Here is a 22,740-nt window from a genome sequence, read left to right as displayed (position 1 = left end):
CGCCACACCCCTGGTGTGACATCAGCCTAAGAGGCTACAAAAGCTAGCGGATAAATATATTAGCATGTAGCAAGGATTTATCTAAGGTAAAAAAGATAAAGTAAGAATGTCAGGAGTGAAGAACTTTCATGACAAGGGATGGGGTTAATTTTCATTGCAATCAATTAATGCATAGGAAGTATACAGTAAATTTACAGTGATGCCAGTGGTGACCACTTGCCTAACCCAGACTGGCCCAAATATTCTTACTGAAAAACATTTCTATGTACTGTATGAATCCAAATGGATTATCAAATGTAGTCTTGCAGTGAAATAATGAACAATGCCACAATGTCCCCTTTAATTCAGTTACATAAAGTGACAAACTGTGCCTTTACCACATAAAATAGAGGAAGACAATTAGGATGCCATTGGAACAGCAGAATCAGGCGAGTAAAACAATCAGATAAAGAGGACATAGAACAATGCCATAAAAACATCAGAGGTAACGGCGGACCTGAGGATTTACTGCCTTCTCTGGGAACATTACAGTGTTCTACGTCAATAGTAGCACTATGTCTGCTGGCATGTAGGGCTTACTCAGTGCTTCACCAGTAAACTGGCGTCACTGCTGTAATATGATGCTGAGTTTTGAGCAAGCAGCAGTGAATTTTAGGTACAGCTGCCTGAACTGTTATATAGACAATGAAGATGGGAACTTTGTGCTCTCTGAATAAATGCTATACAGTGCATAATTGATGCTGGTTAGAGCCCTTATAATATGTAGGAAACAAAGACAAGCTAGTTGTCTAATGGTTGTTGGCATATTTAATGGAGTTTTCTTGAACAGTTGCTTCCTCGGGGTACAACACCATACAATTTAATACAAGTTGATAGGGATTATTTATTTCTACCTTTCAATTAATTTGTAGCACTTCCTGGACAGTGGGATTGTAAGCCAATATGCAGTGAGTTTTGATCTATTTGTTGCTTTGGTTCGGTTACATTTCAGCTTCTATCTGTTTGATTGGATCACAGATCCTTGCAACCTTTCCTGAACAGCAAGATAAGTAATAAAAAATCTAAAGCCAAGATTCACCTCTAAATAAACTGTAGTGTAAGGAGGGAATCTAGAAGGGCATTCTATCTGCATTGTTCACTCATATATAAATGTGAATATTCATAATGTTTTGTATTTACCTTAGACAGTGATGCTTCAGAAATACCAAATGGAAGGTTCTCTTGCTGCTATCAGTAATAGAAAATGCCTAAGCAATGTAAGCAAAAAGGCAGCTCTCACTCATATATAGAAATACAAATAAGCAAAATAGGAACAGAACAGAATAGGTACAGAATGAGAAATTCTATTAGAGTCGTACCTTTTGTTCAAACTAAAAAGTGCCATCTGTGTCCCAAAGTAAAAGAATGGCAGTTAGCATATGATTTATGATGTTGGAAGATTGTCTCCTGTTGCCCATCACAGGTGTAAAATACCCTAAATCTATAAACAAAATGACCCTTATATAATTTGCCAGCTTGGGACCCCACTCAGAAATGATTGGCTGTTTATTTCTTCTAAAATGATTGTTTTGCTGCAGTTTGTTATTTTCTTTTTAACTCTTTCTCAAAAGTTTATTGAAACTTAACATCAGTGTGCAGGGCTCTCCACATTCCTAGGTCAGGGTACTTTGCCACCCAGTATTTCTATGCTAGGTTAATACATTCACAGCTAGCTTATTATAGTGCATACAAAGGATAAAATAAATAACACTTTCTATCATTTAAATATTCTGAGGTACTGATGAACTCACAGCTCTTCTGTTTTCTCTGATTTCCTTTTGCATTTATTTTTTATTGGTCCAGTTTTCTCTAAACACTGATTGCACTGATTGCAATCTTTAGTTAGATGTCCAACACTTTAGAACCATGTGACTTGCCATTGTCCGCTCTTCATATTCTCCTTCCATGCAACCAACCTTTTATTTACAATGCTACAATTTTGACACAAAAAAGGTCCTTTCATATACAAACCTCGGAATTTTTCCAATTCGGATTCGGATTTGTGGGTTAGTAAATGTGCCCCTTAGTATTTATCAAGGTTGTACTCGTGCCTTTAAGGATGGGTGTGTAGTTGCCGGAGGGAGCTGAAGATAACTAGCCTCACCTACACCTCCCACAGAGAACAGTCACTGAGAGTAGGAACAGGACTGGCCCCTGTGGAGGAGTAGCAAGAGTGCCGTAGGAAGAATCAGACATCAAAGCAGAATCAGCGGGCAAAAGCGTAGTCGGACAGGCAAGAAGGTCGGTCCAGGCGGCAGGAAACAGGATCAGAAGTCAGGCAGGGTCAGGAACACAGAGAATCAGGCAGGTAATAATGCTTAGGGGCAGATTTACTAATCCACGAATCCGAATCCCGAAAGGGAAAAAATCGTATTGGAAAAAAAAAATTTGCGACTTTTTCTTCACCGTCGCGATTAGTAAATCTCCCCCTTACAGTCAAGGCAATGCTCAATGATCACTTCGCAAAGGATACTAGGCCGCAGCGGACTTATATTGTCAAGGCGCATGCGCGCTGCATCAATGCACATGCACGCAGAGTCAGTCTGAACATGTGGTGTCAATCCGGACGCGCACCAACGGGAGCTGCGAACGGAGCGAGCTTGACAGTATTCAGTAATAAAGTAATTCCTGATGTGTTTTAAAGTACCCATGCCATCTTTAAATACTTCTGAGGCCTGAGCTAAAATGGCCTTTAATTGTTCCACTGGTTTGGAGTTCTCAGCAGATACTGAATGTAGCATTTTAATGGATTTCCAGTCAATGGGTATTTTGTGTAACCACTCCCGGCCCCATAATGCAGGACCACCTGTCTCCACTACATATAAATCCAGCTGGCCTTTTGACCCATGGATGTCAACAGGTACAGTCTATGCCACAACCTGCTCCAGTTCACCTATGGGAATGGCCCTCTGCTCCTTGGCAACGTATACACATTGATTTTGCAGGACCATTTCTGGGACTGATGTTTTTCATTATTGTGGATGCCCATTCAAAATGGCCAGTAAGTAGTGGAAGTATTGATGTTTACCATGCAGATACTGGTGATAGATCTGTCATCTGGTTAACACCAAAAATAGCTGGCATTCCAGTTAAGATGGAACTAGACACAGGGTCTGCTGTTTCAATAATAACACACCCAGAATATAAAAAGTTGTTTAAAGACACACCACTTCAGAAAACAAAGCTGCTACTAAAAACATACACTGGACAGAAGATAGTGCCACTCAGAGTTTTAAATGCTAAGGTAGAGTACAATAATTTTAAAGGCCAGCTGGATTTATATGTAGTGGAGACAGGTGGTCCTGCATTATGGGGCCGGGAGTGGTTACACAAAATACCCATTGACTGGAAATCCATTAAAATGCTACATTCAGTGTCTGCTGAGAACTCCAAACCAGTGGAACAATTAAAGGCCATTTTAGCTCAGGCCTCAGAAGTATTTAAAGATGGCATGGGTACTTTAAAACACATCAAGGCTAATATATGCCTTGAGGAAAATGCTCAGCCCAAATTTCACAAAGCTCGTCCAGTGCCTTATAGTATTCGTCCAAAAGTAGAAGCAGAATTGGATCGTCTAGAACAAAATGGAGTCATTTCAAAAGTCTCTTGGAGTGACTGGGGCACACCTATTGTGCCTATTATAAAGAGGGATGGTTCAGTTAGAATATGTGGAGATTTTAAAGTTTCCATTAACCCAGTTCTACAGTCTGATAAGTATCCCTTACCTTTGATTGAGGATATCTTTGCCTCTCTTGCCGGTGGACTAAAATTCAACAAAATTGATCTTGCACAAGCCTACTTACAAATGGAGGTAGAAGAAAATGCCAAACACTACCTTACAATCAACACGCCAAAAGGACTATATCGATACAACAGATTAGTATTTGGCATAGCCTCTGCGCCTGCCATATGGCAAAGGGCCATGGATCAAGTCCTACAAGGCATTCCACATACTAAATGTTATCTGGATGACATAATTGTGACAGGTACAGATGAATCAGAACATTTGGAAAACTTAAAGAGGGTTTTGACACGGCTGGAAGAATACGGGCTAAGAGCCAACAAAGAAAAATGTGCCTTCTTTAAGGACTCTATCCAATATTGTGGACATATTATAGATGCCAGTGGCTTGCACAAGTCTCCAGAGAAAATCCAAGCAGTGTTACAAGCACCACTGCCCAAGGATGTAACGCAGCTCAGATCGTTCTTGGGGTTTATTAATTATTACAGCCGGTTTGTGCCAAATCTTGCAACTGTGCTATACCCATTAAATCAATTGCTGCAGAAAGGTCAAAAATGGGAATGGAGTGTACAGTGTGACAAAGTCTTCAAGGAAGCAAAGACATTGGTCACATCCGATGATGTCCTTGTGCATTTCAATGCTTCTTTGCCATTAAAACTGGCATGTGATGCTTCTCCATATGGCATTGGAGCTGTGATATCTCATGTTCTCCCAGACAAAAGTGAAAGGCCAATAGCATTTGCATCAAGGTCACTCACGAGTGCAGAACGCAACTACGCACAGATAGACAAGGAAGCACTTAGCCTTATCTGGGGAGTGAAAAGATTTAACCAATTCTTATATGGCCGGAAGTTTACACTGGTGACAGACCATCAACCGCTGGTTGCAATACTTCACCCAAAGAAAGGAGTTTCTGCAACAGCTGCTGCACATATGCAGCGTTGGGCTTTGTTTCTTGCTGGTTATGACTATGATATTGAGTTCAAGCGGACAGCGGCACACGCAAATGCAGACGGACTGTCGCGTCTGCCATTACCAGGTCAGGAAACGTCTGAGGAAAATGCTGAATATGTTAATGTACATCAGATTGATTGTCTTCCTCTTACCTGTAAAATGATTGAGAATGAAACCAAAAGAGACCCAACTCTAGCATGTGTCTATGAAGCAACTCTTAAGGGCTGGAAGTACACGGACAAAGCCTCACTAATTCCTTATTACTCACGCAGACATGAACTGACTATACATGAAGGATGTGTAATGTGGGGAGTTCGTGTTATTATTCCTAAAAAGTTACAATCAAGAGTACTCGATGAGCTTCATGAAGGCCATCTGGGCATAGTAAAAATGAAGTCACTTGCTAGGAGTTTTGTGTGGTGGCCAGGAATTTATCAGCAAATAGAGCAACTGGCGAACAAGTGCCATGGATGTCAACAGGTACAGTCTATGCCACAACCTGCTCCAGTTCACCTATGGGAATGGCCCTCTGCTCCTTGGCAACGTATACACATTGATTTTGCAGGACCATTTCTGGGACTGATGTTTTTCATTATTGTGGATGCCCATTCAAAATGGCCAGAGGTTTTCGGCATGAAGTCTACTAGTACCTCATATACAATTGATATATTAAGAACCTTGTTTGCAAGAACGGGAATTCCTGAACAGATTGTCAGTGATAATGGTCCCCAGTTCATTTCTGAAGAGTTTCAATTGTTTATGAAACGCAATGGAATTAAACATACTACTTCAAATCCATACCATCCTGCAACAAACGGTTTAGCTGAAAGATTTGTACAAACTATGAAACAGTCACTGCGGTCAATGATAAACGACAGTGGATCCCTGCAGCATAAACTGGCAAGGTTTTTGTTATCCTATCGGAATGCAATTCATGCGACTACAAGCTGCACACCTGCAATGCTATTCATGGGCCGCAATCTTAGGTCTCGGTTAGACTTGCTGAAACCAGATCTCAGTCGTCATGTGAGAAACCACCAGTTTAATGTCAGGGAAGGAGAGAGGAGAACCTTGCGGCAGCTTAGTGTCGGACAAACTGTATTGGCAAGAAACTACAGAGGGCCTAATAAATGGCTACCAGCAATTGTCACTGCTCAGAGAGGTCCATGCAGTTACACAGTAAGAGTGGCAGACAATCTATATTGGCGTCGTCATATCGACCAGCTACGTAATACTGCAGTGACCACTGAGCAAACCCAGACTCAAGGCCTTGTTGGACTTCCCCTTACCAAGGAGGTACCCCTTGAACCCCAAACTGTGGCATCACCAGAGGCAACAAGCCCTGTAAGTCCAACAGAAATGGAGAGCACATTCTCTGAAGCATCGGTTGAACCTGGTTGTTCTGAGTATCAGGTTTCTTCCCGAGAAGAGAGCAACAATGATAGGCGTTATCCACAAAGAGAGCATCGACCCCCGGATAGACTTAACTTATAACCTGTGGCTTTTATTAACCATTTCTTTTACATGATGTTGAAAATGCTTGTGTGGCCGATAGCACCGATTCAGAACTTGGAAGTATTGATGTTTACCATGCAGATACTGGTGATAGATCTGTCATCTGGTTAACACCAAAAATAGCTGGCATTCCAGTTAAGATGGAACTAGACACAGGGTCTGCTGTTTCAATAATAACACACCCAGAATATAAAAAGTTGTTTAAAGACACACCACTTCAGAAATTACTCCACCAGCTACTTGTCTGTGTGTTACTCTATATTCCATGAACACAACAATTCCATGTTTGGGGGTGTCTATTTCAGCAGGTAGCATTTGCTGGACAGCTGTTCAAAAGCAAGCATCATATTGGTTGAGATTAGTTATACATGTGTGCCTTTTGTTACAGTTCCCATTAAGTTCTTTACTACAGGCCTACACTACAGTGCAATTAATCAGAATCCAATTAGCTTGTCACTATGTTTTTGGAACATGGGAAAAAATCCTTAAGTAAATTTGGGAGGAAACAGAGAATCAAAACTGCAGAATCAAAACTGTTCATTCTAAAATTGTTGTGCTGCCATGATGCCAGAGTAAAATTCTACAATACCCTCAGACCAGGCAAGCCATTCTTCTCATTTATTCTAAAGGAAAGCATTTCACCAGTAAGGTAGGCTCACTGTCACCAACTCTTTCACCATAAGCTAAAGAGACAGTTATAGATAATTACAGCAGTTGGCATAAGGTCTAATGGCATGTTGTATTGTGTGGGGACTAAAATATGTAGTTATGTATACATTTACCTGAGTTCTGGTGTGAATACTGGTTTCTCCTGCTTTTTCTTTTTTTAACCACAATTTAACCACAAAAATTTTGCATACCTCAGCTATTGACATTTGCAATGAGGTTATAGGTAAAGCTTCCTTATTGTAACAACACAAATATAAACCAATACAAACAATGATTAAAGTTGAACAATCTGACAGCATTTATCAGTGATATCATTCGTGATTTTTTTAAGGAAAGTTAGGTCACAATAGAAAAGTTTCATAGCTTCGGTTTTACAACTGCACCTAACTTTGTATAAATTGTTATACTGCAAGGAACCTCTGATTGGTTGTTTTCTATCTAGTTACCTGGTCAAGTACTACAATTAATGCACAAAATACAGTATATGTATAAAATATTACATGTATATACATGTGAACAACTAGGAGAACATTAAAAAGGAGGCTTTGAATATGATGGTTCTCTTTTAGAATCACTGGCTTAAAAAAGCCTTCTGTGTGTTGAAATAAATGTATAAGAAAGTTGTTTGTTTTTGCACTTATTCCTTTATCAGCTTTCTTGTTAAGTGTAAAGTGGAAAACTGCAAAGCTGACTGATTCTGTATTAAGTACAGTATCACAGTATGTCGATCAATTAGTCCTTGAAACAAATCTCTATTCTGATAATAGAACACAAATGTGTTGTTTATGTATATTATTTGCTCATACACCGTACATGCAATATCCATTATAACATTCACTTAATGCGACACCACACAAAATGAAAGTTATTGCACATCTATTCTATGACTTGTGCGGCGACATTAACCACAGAATCTTATTCTCACACACACAGCAGACAGTCATTGATTTTCAATAAAACCCTTGCAAAAGGCAGAAACAAGCTGACTTTACATTACTCCTCAGGGTGAGAGTAATTTAGTTTCAACATATTTGTTGGTTGATGAAGAACGCACAGGCTAGATGAGGTAAATGAACAAGGACGCTTAAACAGCTCACATTCACGTCATTAGCTCAGCCCGGGGGGACAGACTGGAGCGGCTCAGTGTACAAGACTGTTACAGAGGAGGTCATGAACACACATTACATTGCCTGCTCCTAAAAACGTGTCACCATTATGAACTATTCCTGAGGGTGAAAAAAACCTTTTTTTGCACTGACCAAGATTTGAATGCAATACTGTTTGATGACTATACTATAAATGCTGCTGCCATTTGGGCCAGTTACATTAGTGCCAGGCCCGGATTTGTGGAGAGGCCACAAAGGCCCGGGCCTAGGGTGGCAGAAGTTTAGGGGCGGCATGCCGCCCCGCCGCAAGAAAATTTTTAAATTTGGCTCCCATACGGAGCAGTCGGGACCTCTCCCCACTGCTCCGTATGGGAGTTTAAAGTAGCGCATGCGCACTCGCGGGGGGTTATCGCGCGTTTGCGCATGCGCACTGGGGGGGGGGGCGCGTTTGCGCATGCGCACGGGTGGAGGGGGGGCGACGTACAGGGGCGGCCTCGGGGCGCCCATAACAGAAATCCGGCCCTGATTAGTGCAGCTATTAGAACAGTTGGGTTTGCGTGGGACTATGGCAAGTAAAATCTAGCGGGCTTAGCTTTGCATTGCTGACAATAATCTAGAAAATATTTGTGCTTATTCAGGATATTCTGATCTGCACAGACAAATCTTCAAATTTGACTCCAAGAAGAAGCTAATGGGATGACTTACCCTTCCAACAGATGGCCAGTCACTCTTCCGTGGAAACAATTAAGTAAATGGATGCTTCATCATGTTTGAGCATTAAGTAGTAAGTAAAATTGTTTCACCAGTTATGCTGCTTGACAGCAATGCAGAAGTGCCCCTTCCCCCTCCAGTCCTAAGTCAAAGATGTGGGCTTATCCCATGAAAAAACAAGTGCCAACAACCTGTAAAAAAGCTCTAAAAATTGAACTGGGCACATATTAAAGAACAAGGCAAAAATAAAACTGCCTGCATGAATTATAAAAAGATCATCTAAGCAAAGTGCTCATACCACAGCTCTGCATTAATGTAAGCAGGCTTAGCAGTTTTTCTGGGGCTGCCAAGGTTTTCTGTGAATGCAAGCTGAACAAAGCTCTTCCCCACCAACTTTACTTTAATGGGCAGCCAGAAGGGTCCGCAGAGGAGGACTTAACAAACAGTAGAGACCAACTGGTAATAAGTACACAATTAGAAAGGAGAACGCTGTTGGAAAAAGAAGGACTGCAGGGACATTGCATCTGAATTCATGTTGAAAAAACAATTTTCATGTTGATGCCCATTGCTGTTTAGGCCTCTCCTAATTATATTTCAGTCAGTCTTTAAGCAACCAGGTAGTGGCTTGAATGAGAGTAATTTACACCCAAGCAACTAGCTGTTAAAATTCCAAACTACATAGCTGCTGAACAAAAAGCAAAATAATTATAAAAACATCAATAAAAAATAAAGACCAATTGCAGATTGTCTTAGAATAGCACTTTCTATTTCATTTTAAAATTAATTTAAAGCTAAACAACCCCTTTAATGACAGAGACTCAAAGGAAATTCAATTGGTTCCCAATAAAGTCTATTTAAATCAAGAATGCAATGGATTAAATGCTGAATTTAAACTGTGACAGAACATTCGTCTGATTGAGGGAAACTCAGAGCAGATAAATTGGGTACATTTCCATAAGGTTGAAAAACCAATTCAATAACAAATGCATACAGATGCATCTCTTGCTCTAATTTAGTTTATATTTCCTTAGGTACCAGTTTTATTGGTTGGGAATAGCATTGCTCCCTAGAGTGCTAGTTTGAATTCCAGCCAGGGCACTATATACAAGGAGTTTGTATGCTTGCATGGATTTCCTCTAGACACTGCAGTTTTCTCTCACACTCCAAAGACATACAAGCAGATCAACTGGCTCCTAATAAAGCTGATCAGAGTGTGTGAGTAATAGAAAAATTAGACTGTAAGCTCCGCTGGGGCAGGGACTGAGGTGAATGTTCTCTTTAAAGCACTGAGGAGTAAGAATAACAGTTGCTACTTGCAACAATTTATATTCTTTAAAATCCTTTATGGGGATGACACTGTTGTAGAAAGAAAAGGCAAACAGTAAAAGATTTTCTGCCTTTTAGAGCATGATAAGCTTTAGTTACCCACAAATGTGCCATACAGGCTGCCATTCGTATTGCTTGTCATGGTCAGTACAATTAATAGCAGTGGGAACAGTGGAATTTTATAATCTAAGTTACGAACACAAAGGAAAATCTATTCTATTCACCATTCTAGCCCAACCCAATCTTAGAAGCCATGTATGGGAGTCAAGGAGAGCAACCGTCACTAGAATTTCAAGGAGAAAAATCCATTATTCCATTCTAAGGGGCACATTTACTAAGCAGTGAAGCTTCGCCTCAAAACTTCTGTGCAACTTTGCAGGTACTATGTTTAATTCATCAAAATGTGAATTTTCGCTGTGGCTAGAGAAAACTGGCGAATTGTTGCTAGTGAATTTTCTCTAGCGGCACAATCTTTCAGCAAAATTTTGTGAGCTAATGTTAATTGAAATAAGTGGCTATATACAGGACAGATATATGTATGTATTGATGATGCTGCTGAACTTGGTGAAAGTACCCAATTATGTTTTTAAATGTCAATGGAACCAAAAGGAAATATTATTGTTACAGTTCAAGAACAACATTAACAAGCTATTTCTAACAAATTGCAACACAAGGGTTGACATTTCTGAGTGCATTAATACCTGGACAAACGATATACACCTGGTAATGACTTTAATTAACCACAAACAATTAACAAGTTAATAGAATATTATTTCTTTGGAATCATTTCATCATTTCATTTAAAAAAACAAATCTTTGTGGGAGGCTGCCAGTCAGCATGTGTGAAATGCTGTCAGTAACAATACAGGAGGGGGAAAATAGGTTTTACATTAACAACTTATATACAGAATAATATTGTAAATAAGAAAAAACGCATACGTTTTGGCACTGGATATGACTATTTTAGAGGGAAAGCAGGATTTACTTTTATTAATACAGTAATACAGTTACTTTACAGATCTAAGTTAATCACTTCACTTCATCAAATGGTTTTGAGCGAAATGGAGAGCCCTTTAGTTAATTACCAAATTTATACTTCATCGACTTGGCGAAAATTCACAAGACTAAGAGACGTGAAGAGGCGCAAAGTTTCGCTAGCGATGACCCCCCCCTTTTATTTTCCAGAAAAAGACAATTTGCCCTTTAGTAAATGTGCCCCTAAGAATCCAGTTTTACTAAAAGTAGTTTTTAAAGTTTTTGTTTGTTTTTAGCCTACACAGTTACCCAATTTCTATGTGTTTATTTCTGCTTCCAGGCTCATAGTTGTCCAACTGCCAAGCTCCAGGAACGAGGAATAATTTGTTTCAGCTTGGTGTTGCTTGATTGTAATGTCTGTAGATCTAAAAAAAATCCTGTTTTCCTAGAATTGGGTTGTTTTGTGGAAATTACTAGTGCACCACATGAAAATGGTCTCTGTTTAATAAAGCAGATATTTCTCTGCAACAGTTTTTATAATGGTGACCTTATGTTTGTACTTTTGTTTAAAAAATGTTATGTTACCCTCATCCGTTTCATATAAATATACAAAGTCATACGATAGCCTTGCCATAAAGCGCAGCTTAGTTGGTACGAAAGGGGCGGAAGGATTTGGAATATAAGAGGTCAGTATGTGTTTTGCTTTTGAAATAAAGTGTGTAGAGTATTTCTGTGGTGTGTGTTAAAGCTGTTCTGTATATCAAATCAATGGATCTAATGCTGCTGAGAGCATGAAAAGAACTAAGCAATTTAGGGTACATTTTAGGCTATTGTTTCCCTTAGTTTATATATTCCTCTATTAAACAGAGACTTTTAAAAGCCCCCCCCCAACAAATACACTGCTGTTTGCATTGAGCAGTTTTGTATTCACAAGGCACATAGGCGTCATTCAAATGTGCAGGTTAAGGAGGCTAAGCACTGCCCCCCCCATGCTGCAAAAGGCACACGGGCAGGATAATAGACGCAACCCTTCATTATTATTAGGGCCGGAACTAGGGGTAGGCAAAAGAGGCACCTGCCTAGGGCGCAACCACAACGATTGGGGGGTGCCAGACAGGAACCTCTCCTGCCTATCCCTAGCCCGTGCTCCCTTCTCATTGTCCCTGCCAGTTGTCATTATGGCAATGACTTCCCCCCACTTGACAGGACTGAGCATGCGCGCAAACGCGAGGTGGGGGGAGGTGCAGGGGCGAGGTGGCCGACTGGGTTGCCTAAGGAGCCTGGTCGGCTTGGCCCGTCCCTGATTATTATATTACAGAACTGTTTAAAGATTGCACTTCTTGTTCTCGTGCTGCCTGTATTATATAAAGAACATCAAGTTTATTAATAACATCAAGTATAAAGAACATAAAGTGCCTTTGCTCAGAAGGGGTCTCAGCCTTTCAAAATTGTTGCAATCTTGGAGCCCTTTCATGCATTTTTAGCACATTCAGAGGTCCCCTTGCAAAACAATAATTGGCTATGGCCAAGTGCACAAAGGAATTCCATACTTTATTTTTCCATATTTTATGCTTTTATTTCCCATTAGTTGACAAACTGATGCATTTACATTTAATTGCCATGTTCATATCATGGAATAGTCCAAGCATGTCTAGTACATGAGCTTGTGAAGAAATGGCTACATGTTCAGTCACTTCTCTGTCATGTGAAAATAACCCAGGTGTTCAGGTAAGGAAAGCTGGAATATTGCCTGCATCCCATTGTTATTCATCAGCAGTGACATTTAGCTGCACATGTTGATTTCATTTAAATGATGACCCTGGTTCTGTGTTTTTTTTCATGGACAGATAGAGCAGGTTGCGAATACAGAGACTCTATAATATCAGTAATGCTTGAAATGGCTATTCTCTCTATTTGTGCGGGTTATGGTGGGATTGACAGAGTCTAATGCACATATTGCAGCCAGGTTCTAAAAATATGGCCCAGTGGGTGCAGTTGTACAATGGCATTGCTATATGTGACATATATCTCACAACACTGTAATCAAACTGTGTTCCAAAGCTCTTGCCCTATGGTAACCATAATAGCATTGATTGTATGAAGATTGGCAGTTAGTATTAGGATTTATCTAATAGACAATTAACCAGTTTTTTCATCATACTTGTTATTGTTTAGAGACACCTATGACATGTTGTATAATATACAGCATACAAATGTAAAAAGTAAAACAGTGTGCACAATATACATATCACCAGGCTATATATACCAGTGCCCTCACTTTTATATTGCACCTTTTTTACAGTGGTGTAGGTTTTCTCTCATTGTTGAGTTTGCAGTTGAAACCTACAGGTGGAAAACAGATATGCACAGCCCCAGTTTCATTTGCTTTTTCTCAGGGGATCCAAAGCCTGAACTCAAGAACTGGGTTATTTAATTATATACTGTAACTTGTTAGGATTAACACTTACCAAGTCTCTAGCACCAAGATTTGGAAACATGAGTGAGATGAATGTGCATTACCTTACTGTAATGTTCAGGGCTTGGGCCTGACAAGAACCTTTATGTGAGAAGCAGGGAATAGTGAGCATTCAGATGGGAGCCAGCAGTGTGCCTTGAGTACAACACTTGTTCAGAATGATGGGAAACATGACAAATTACCTTTTCAGCAACAAAATGACTTATCACTGCAGTTGGCTTATGAGGAGCATTTAAGTGAATTGCATTGAATTTTAACCTATTTGTTTCAAGACAGAATGCAATTACCCCTTCATTATATTTATCTATTTGCTTTATGAAAAAGCCTTAAATTGGCAAGTACATTTTGCACCAGCAGCTTGACTCTACAAAGTGGCACTGGACATAATGGCTTGTGGATAATAGCACTTCGTTTTCTACATTTCAAACAAATCTCTCTCCAAACACATACATTATCTGATTCCAGTTGGGCCCAGTGTTAGTGAGTCTCTTTGCCAACCGTGCTTTAAAACACTGCTGCATCCTGTGGCCCGCTGTAGTATAATCCACTTGCCAATGTGCATAATAAAAAGGGGCAACTATTGCCCAGTAGCCAAAATATATCCTCTGCATTTATGCTCACTAACCTGATGGCTCAAGAATTCATTTGAAAACTAAAATAATATATTGACTTCTTGTCTATTTAACCCCTATGTGTCACATTACCTGTTGTCTAACTACAAGCAGCAAAGTGACTGGCATGGAAAAAATACTGTACTTTCATAATTTTTTTAATTTAATAGTACTTTTTTCAGGCATAACTTAGTAAAGTGGTATACTGTCTCAGTAAGTGATATTATGGACAGTTAAATGGATGTTTCTTTTCTATTAAAAATACTCATCTATTTAAATATACATATAAACACTGATGCCATGAAAAGCACTCCTTTATAAGTCGAATGTCTGAGTGCTATAATACTGCACTCTCTGGACTTATTCAGTAAAATATCAATATGGTACATTGATCTAATTCAACTTTTCTGTCACTTAGTGTGACCTTCCTCAGGGGACCAGCACACAGTTTTAACATAAGGTCATTTAAAGTGACCCAAACATTGAACAAGATCAATAAACCACATTGTTATTTTACTGCAAGTGTCTGGAAAGAACCACGGGCAAATAGATACTGTAGAAGGGAAAACTGAGCTTAAAGCTAAATGCAATATATTTTAGTATTTTTTACTTGCCTGCAATAGCGTCTCTCATGTTTTTTCTGGTTGTTAGAGGCTGCCGCAGTGTCCTGCTCTGAGCACAGGTCAGTACCTATAACAGATGTGCTACTCTCCCTCTTTGTGGAATCAGATAATCACAATAATCACAACCAAAGGTGCGATTGCAGCCTGCTTGCTGGCAACAGGGCCAGATTTGTGGCAAGGCCACAAAGGCCCGGGCCTAGGGCAGCACAAACTAAGGGGTGGCATGCTGCCCAGCCGCACATGGAGTTGCTTACACCTGGAGCACAGCAGACCTGGCGCACATCCCCTGTGCTCTGGGTGTAAGTCAACTGATGCACAAAAATGTAAGTTTGACAACAGTATCAGTATGGTCCCTGACAGCAAGCAGTTTAGAATATAAATTTAAAGCAGTCAATGGCATTCCTAAAAATAAACAAAGCATTAATAAGCACATGACATTGTCTAGAAAGCACAATAGACACCAAAACCAAGACAACTGCATAGTTGCTTAATATCATATACTGGTCGCTTGTACTGCTTTGAAATGGGCTTTCTGTGTACAGAGGGCAATACTAATTTCTCCCCACAGTAGCTGTCTGGCAATTGATTCTAGATGCAGTCGCCAAGATAAATGTGGCCAAGACAAAAAAGTCACCACAAAAAAAGCCCATTAACTTTAATGCATTTGGAGTAAGAAAAAACGCCCCTTGAGTTTGCATAAAGAAAAAAAAAATGGCAAGTAAAAAAGGTCACCTATTAACATCAATGCATTTTGCTAAATTTTCAGCAGTTTCACTTTTCAGCAACACAGGACAGATTCTAGACTTTTGTTCTCTAGTACAAGACATGGTCCACTAGCAGCGTGTAGGAAAGATGTGTTGCTTGCCGTGAAAAAGCCAGACATATTGTTCAGCACACAAACATTACAGTAGAGCATGCAGACAAAGAACAAGATAGGCCAATGTTTATAAAGACATTTATTGTTACTTTTCAGCTCATGCAATTTAGTGGTAAAAACAACATCATTTGTAATGGTCCAAGCTGTTAGCATATGTTTAATGTGGAACGGCCCTTCAATATTAGCTGGCATGTTTTTCTTTTTTGATCATATAAAATGAGCCAGATAAGAGAAGCAAGAAGAACCTCTAACAGAGGTTAGAACTGAAAGGTGAGGATGTGGAGGGGAAGGGATGCTTTTAGTGGCAGTAATTGCTGTTCAGTCTTTAAAACTCATCTGGAGTTTCGTTTTTAGTCTAACAACCCTTTTAAAGCCTCTAAAACATTCATCAGCATAAATCAGTTTAAGTCAGAATGTGGAACGCTTGGCATTTTCAAGCATCCCGTACTGCCAGCTGAATTTCTAGTGGGTAGGAGGCAGATAATGTAAATTTTCTCAATACTGCACAAAGAACTGGGTCAGAGATGCTTCTGGCACAAGAGTATAGATATTTTTACTCACGGGATGGGCACAATTCCTCATTTACTGTGCCACTACTAAATGAAAAACAAAGGTTTGTACATGAGCTTATTCAACTGGGTTTTGTTTAAAATGATGAAAAATAAAAAAACAATACTTTCAAAAATAAACGTTCACTTTTTCCAGTGAACTCTGCTTTCCAGAGAATCTGTGTACTGCCTACTATGGGAAGCAGAGGGCTGTCAAGTCCCAGAATCCATCATTTCTCTATGGAACAAGGTAAGGGAGGGGTTGGACAACCAGTCCCAGCACAAACAGAGAAATTACTGGAACAAGGTGCTTAAAAAAATTAAGCCCTCTGTATAATGAGCTGCACCTTGCTTCAAAGCCAAACAAAGGCTGCAGCTGGAGGAAGGGAGGGGTTTGTTTATACAGTAGGCTTCTCAGAAAACTGGTTATTTGATTTAAACAGAACATTTATGAGTTCTCTATAAACCTGCCCCCCACCCCAAAAGTTACAAGGTCTGCTTCCCATATGGTTACCCCCCTCCCCACTTGAGGTAGAGAAATAGTACATAGCAATAAAAATACACACACAAAGATCTTGTGCATTATTTATGGCTAAATAAAAGATCTAACAAATGTTGCAGTGTACTATATTATCTGTATGAATGATGCAGAGATCTGAGAGGCAGGGATGTGAGGGTGGAGTGTAGGATCATGCCATGTGTTATTATGCCTACAGTTGTTACTGAAGGTAGAAATAAATCATTGAAGACCTGGGGTTTCTAAAATTACAAATTGCGGCTGGAACCGTTTTCACAATGTAGTAAAAACAACTTATTCAAAACCCATTTCAATTGAAATTCCAAAAAATAGTGCCTTCCAGTAATACTGTATATAAATGCAAGTCACAATCACTGTAAAAAAAAGATATTACTATATTATAACCCATCACTTAAAATATAAGATAGTTAGATAAAATGGTTGCTGCTAAATATGTTTGACTGTGATCCAAAGTAATAAGGCATCACAGCACCGCAGGGTGCAAGGCATAGAGTCAATCCACACTCACCAGTACACCCTGGCCTTTCCACTCTGTTCCACCTGGTGCACAGTATTAGGAGAGACTTTCCAAACTGCACAAAAATACCGGCACAACAGGACTTATTTGAGCGGGATCAACCCTGCTGATTTTTTATACTAGCAAACCTTAGAACGTTTCGGGGACATGCCTGATGAAGGGGCGTGCCCCCAAAACGTTGTATGGTTTGCTACTATTAAAAATCAGCAGGGTTTATCCCGCTTAAATAAGTCCTGTTGTGCCAGTATTTTTGTGCTATTTGCAAGGCATAGAGTCACTTTGTTTAAGAAAAAAAATTTTTTTTCAGGTGCAAATAAGGAAAATTACTATGCTGAAGTGTTGTGCATAGTTCTCTTCCAATAAATGTGGTTTTATGCCAGGTATGTGATACCACAGTTGAATTAAAGGGATTCTGTCACAGAACATTTTTTTTTTTTAATTTAGTCAGGCTTTACTCCTGTGCTGCAAGCTGGTATGATATCACCCCCACTCCCTCCTCCAGCAGATCAGCAAAACAATAGGAAGCAGGGGCGGGCCAAGCCGACCGGGTGCCCTAGGCAACCGGGTCGGCCACCTCGCCCCTGCACCTTCCGCCCCCCCTCGCGTTTCAGCGCGCATGCGCGGTTCCGGGGGAGGGGGGACGATAGTTCATTGCCCGTACCGCGTATTGACAAGCGGCGGGGGCAATAAAAAAGGAGCTAGTGGTAGGCAGGAGAGGTTCCTGCCTGGCGCCCCCCAGTGTTTGCGCCCTAGGCAGCTGCCTCTTCTGCCTACTCCTAGTTCCGGCCCTGATAGGAAGGAAACAAGATAGCAGCTCCCTGACACCCGTATTACTAAAAATTCTCCCATGTGATAATTGCACTCAATAGTAAAACACCGAAGTCCAGCTCATGACTCCTCCAGTTACACACAGTAGGAGAATCATTAGCTTATCAGTTCTATTGTGCAGTACTAGCTCTTTCTAAAAGCACAGGACCAGGCAAAAAGACCCTAGATGGCTGCTTACACACAACTAAAAAAATACATTTATTGGTTCAAGAATAAAATTTGAAATTACAGAATAAATTATTTGCAATGTACACAGTGTAATTTATTAATAAAAACTACACCATAAAAATCATGACAGAATCCCTTAAAGCAACACACTTAAGTTTGGCTAAAAATGTCCAAAGTAATGTATTTCTTCCCATCCAATAACCAAAGTAATGTATTTCTTCCCATCCAATAACCAAAGTGATGTATTTTTTTCCCATCCAATAACCAAAGTAATGTATTTTTTCCCATCCAATAACCAAGGTATCATATTTTTGCCATGTAAATAACATTACATGCCTTAAATAAGTAGTGAATTGTGCAAAAAAAATTAGTTACCTTCTATCCTCATACAAGTTTGCCTTTACCCTCTTGTACAATAAAAAACAAAAGATCAGTTGATGAGCAATGTATAAAGCTATCTTGATCCACTGGCTCTAATAATAATGCAAGTTCGGTGTATCACACATGGCACATGTTGTGCCCTTCTACAGAAAGTCTTCCGTGACACACTAAATCAGTAACAAGTCTCTAAAATACCTCCATGAAAACACGCAAGTTTTCCTTTTTTGGATAATATATATCTTTGTCACAGAATAATCTGTGCTACATCTATTTTACTGATGTATAGGGGAGAGGGGACTTCAGTTCAACATCTATGAATAGTGATGTCAAGTTGTCTCATCTACAGTCATAATGACACCTAAGTCTGAATCCTGATACAGAATTAACCAAATGCTGTGCAAGGAATCCAAAGCTGCAATGAGCTCAAAGTTGTCATGAGGAAAACATTCTTTCACAATAGCATTTATTCACAAAACAGGAGTACAAATAAAATAGAGGGTGCTGCCCATTACAAGATACTGCACTGTTATCAGATATTTGCAATTTGTTGCAGAATGTGAATGTATCACTGAGAGCACAAGAGGTTACTAGAAATCAATTAGATCTGGACAGTGGGTTTTTATAATATCCTCTAATAACCTCCATTTGCTGTAAGCATTATTCTTCTGGAATTGGAGTATTGCAGTTGCCATGAAGAATCTTGATGTTGCCTTCACATCTGTAATAGTCATCAAAAACATCCATGTAGCCATGGTCCTTCCACCAGGTGCAGAGCTGCCTGTTCCAGCCACAGTCCAGAACATAGAACAGTTCTGGGTGCTCCATCCCAATCATGGAGAAAAAGTCTTGATCTCCCAAGTGGCCTTTAAAGTGGTATTTTTCAGCAAGTTGCTGAACAGCATTAGGTTCCAGAAGTTCATTGTAAAGTCTGGACTGCCTCATCGCTTCTAGATTCAGTAGCATCACTCCGCTGTTGAACCCAGGCATTCCGTCAGGTGGAGGCTCACCAACCTTGGTTGATGGGTTCTCTTTGCGATACTGCCAAAATGTATGCCTACCCAAGAAAAAGAGAAGGAATTAACAATTTGGTACCTTGGTAAGGTTACTATTTATCATCACCAGAATAAACACAAACCTCACAGTATGGCACTGGTGCAGCAACACAAAGTTTACAAAAGCTCTAACTAAATAAATGGTGGACATGCACTGTGGGATTTTCCTTCACCCCTTTTTAATTTTCTGTTCTTTTATACTGTAAAATGTAAAAAAGCATTAATATGCTCAAATATTCTTTTTATTCAGGATTTAATTTATCCCTTTCTTCAGCGTGAGTAAATGCAATACGGCTTGTGCTGAACATCCTCCTGCATAATGGACTTATCTGAAAGCCAAAACCATCAAAACAAAGGGTGAAGGGAGGGGTGCTGTTCAAATAGATATTATTTCTATTTAAAGTGAAAGGCTCATACACTTTTTACATTTCCTGCTGCTTGAAATGGCAGTAGCAGGCTTAATAGTAAGAGGGAATGAAATAAAGAGGCTTAGCTGACCAATGCAAACAGATCTGTTTATAAACAATATACATAAATTTGAACATCCATTGAAAAAAATAATGTTTAACACTTCAGCGCAGATTTATTAAAATGTGAAATTAGAGCTCACTACAGAAAAAATCACCCACGTTCAATTCATTCTACATTTTAATAAATCTGCCCTTTAGTGTATGAAAAACCAATAGTATTAAAGGTATAGGACCCGCTATACAGAATGCTCAGGTCCAAGGATATTCCGGATAAGGGGTCTTTCTGTATTTTGGATCTCCATCATTTACATCTACTAAAAAAAACAGTAAAACATTAATAAACCCAATAGGATTGTTTTGCATCCAATAAGGATTAATTAGATCTTAGTTGGGATCAAATACAAGGTACTATTTTATTATTACAGAGAAAAAGGAAATCGATTTAAAAAATCTGAATTATTTGATTAAAATGGAGTCTATGGGAGACAGGCTTTCCATAAATCAGAGCTTTCTGGATAACGGGTTTCCAGATAACCAATCCGATACCTGTATTACAAAAAGGGGAAATTTCATCAAACTTTCTATGATCTCAAACATTTGTTTGTTGATTAGAAACAAATAAAAATTTTGTTTAGTTCAAACCCAAATACATAGTGAAAAAAGACCAAAGTCAATGTCTAAGTTCAACTTCCAAATGAATCCCAGTGCACCTATATACACACACTCATACTGACCTATCTATATTTGCCAATATCTATACTAACTGTAGATTTTAGTATCACAATAGCCTTGGATACTATGCTTGTACAAGAACTCATCTAGGCCCCTCTCAAAGGCATTAACAGAATCTGCCATTACCACATCACTAGGAAGGGCATTCCACAACCTCACTGCCCTCACTGTGAAAAACCACCTACGCTGCTTCAAATGAAAGTTCCATTCCTCTAATCTAAAGGGGTGACCTCTGGTGCGCTGATCATTTTTATGGGAAAAAAGAACACCCCCCAACTGCCTATAATCCCCTCTAATGTACAGAGTAATCATGTCCCGTCGCAAGCACCTTAGCTTAAAGGGGTTGTCCACCTTTGAGTTAACTTTTAGTATGATGTAGAGAGTAATATTCTGAGATAATTAGCAATTGGTCTTCATTTTTTATTATTTGTAGTTTTTTTAATTATTTCCAGCTTGGAGTTTTAACAGCTATCTGGTTGCTATGATCCAAATTACCTTAGCAACCAGGGTGTGGTTTGAATGAAAGACTGATATATCAACAGGAAAGAATCAGAATAGAAAAATAAGTAATATAAAGTAACAATAGTTAAACTGTAGCCTTACAGAGCAATGGTTTTTTGTTCAGGGGTCAGTGACCCCCCATTGTAATGTTGCAAAGAATTAGAAGAAGGTAAATAAATCAAAAACTATGAAAAACAAATAATGAAGACTAACTGAAAAGTCGCTTAGAATTGGCCTTTCTATAACATACTAAAAGTTAACGTAAAGGTGAACTACTCCTTTAAAAGAAAATAACCACAAACTTGACAGTCTAACCTCCTAATTTAAATCCTCCATCCATTTTACCAATTTAGTTGCAGTCCTCTGCACTCTTTGCAGCTCATAAATATCCTTCTTAAGCCTGGAAGGCCAAAACTTCACTGCATACTCAAGGTGAGGCCTTATTAGGGACATACAGAGAGGCAACATTTTTGCCTCTCAACTTAATCAATGCTCTTTTCTATACAAGACAGTAGTTTATGTGCTTTGTAGCCACTGAGTGGCACTGCCTAGAGTTACACAGCTTGTTATTCACAAAAATCCCCAGATCCTTCTCAATTTAGGATGCCCCCAAGCACTATCGAGTGCATAACCTTGCAATTATCATTGAACCTCATTTAACAGTTTGCTGCCCAGTTTTTCAATTTAATTATATTGCTGTGCAAAGTTGCACCATCCTGCATGGAATTTATAGTTTTGCACCCTGGAATAAATACCATACGGTCCTGGACCTTTGTTTATGTTTACATGTTTTAGTCTTTTAATTTCTTCATCATTATTCATATTATTATAATTTGGACCATTAAACTTGAAGCCTTGATTAGCTGGTTCCTCAGTTGTGTAGAATCTCTGCTTTTTCCCAACTGTCATCAATCATTGGCCTCCATCTGATACTAAGGGTCCCAACCCCTTCTTGCTTCATTTTTTTGTTAATATTTACATATAAAAAAATTGGGATTTAACTTCTTGCTGCAATACCCTTTACCTCCTATATTTTAGCTTGTCTGATAGCTTTGTGTACTGCTAAATTCTAAGCACCTTGGCCAGCAGCCCTATGCCACATAAGGAGTTAATCTGAAACCCTTTTGACAGGGTTCTATTTGCATTTTAAAGGAAAGGAAAGACAATGATTACTGTAATTATATTACTATACAGCTGATTAGACAGAACCAGCAACAGACATAATACATCAATTTATTCATGTATCCACTAAAAATGAGAGTCACCAAATGTGTGGATACTTTGCCAGATATGGCTTCCTAACCAGTGGCCCAATCCAGGCTAATTGGGTCGAGTGACCCACATGCCCCATGGAGTCTGACCCACTTTAACACCACCAAAA

The 22,740-nt window shown here is 39.3% G+C and overlaps 2 protein-coding genes across 2 annotated transcripts in view; one reads left to right on the top strand and one right to left on the bottom strand.

Annotated features, from left to right (window-relative positions):
• Positions 1-3,275: 3,275 nt before the first annotated feature.
• On the top strand, positions 3,276-6,254 carry LOC100494190 (uncharacterized protein K02A2.6-like). Its single transcript, XM_031902536.1, has one exon. It carries the CDS (start codon positions 3,401-3,403, stop codon positions 6,227-6,229), a length of 2,829 nt encoding a protein of 942 aa, XP_031758396.1. The 5' UTR covers positions 3,276-3,400; the 3' UTR covers positions 6,230-6,254.
• A 12,479-nt stretch (positions 6,255-18,733) lies between these two features.
• The window catches only part of xxylt1 (xyloside xylosyltransferase 1), an 85,159-nt gene continuing 81,152 nt past the window's right edge, over positions 18,734-22,740 (bottom strand). The window contains exon 4 of the mRNA XM_002937833.5: positions 18,734-19,658. Within this exon, the coding sequence (XP_002937879.1) occupies positions 19,262-19,658 (397 nt within the window). The 3' untranslated portion in view covers positions 18,734-19,261. The remainder of the gene's footprint in view (positions 19,659-22,740) is intronic.

Source organism: Xenopus tropicalis, chromosome 5, assembly GCF_000004195.4.
Source record: "Xenopus tropicalis strain Nigerian chromosome 5, UCB_Xtro_10.0, whole genome shotgun sequence".
Lineage (NCBI taxonomy): Eukaryota > Metazoa > Chordata > Amphibia > Anura > Pipidae > Xenopus > Xenopus tropicalis.
This window is presented reverse-complemented; position numbering and strand designations above follow the sequence as displayed.

Bases quoted from the DNA above. Each gene is read 5' to 3' on its own strand.
- LOC100494190 (XM_031902536.1), top strand. From the start codon at position 3,401: ATGCTACATTCAGTGTCTGCTGAGAACTCCAAACCAGTGGAACAATTA.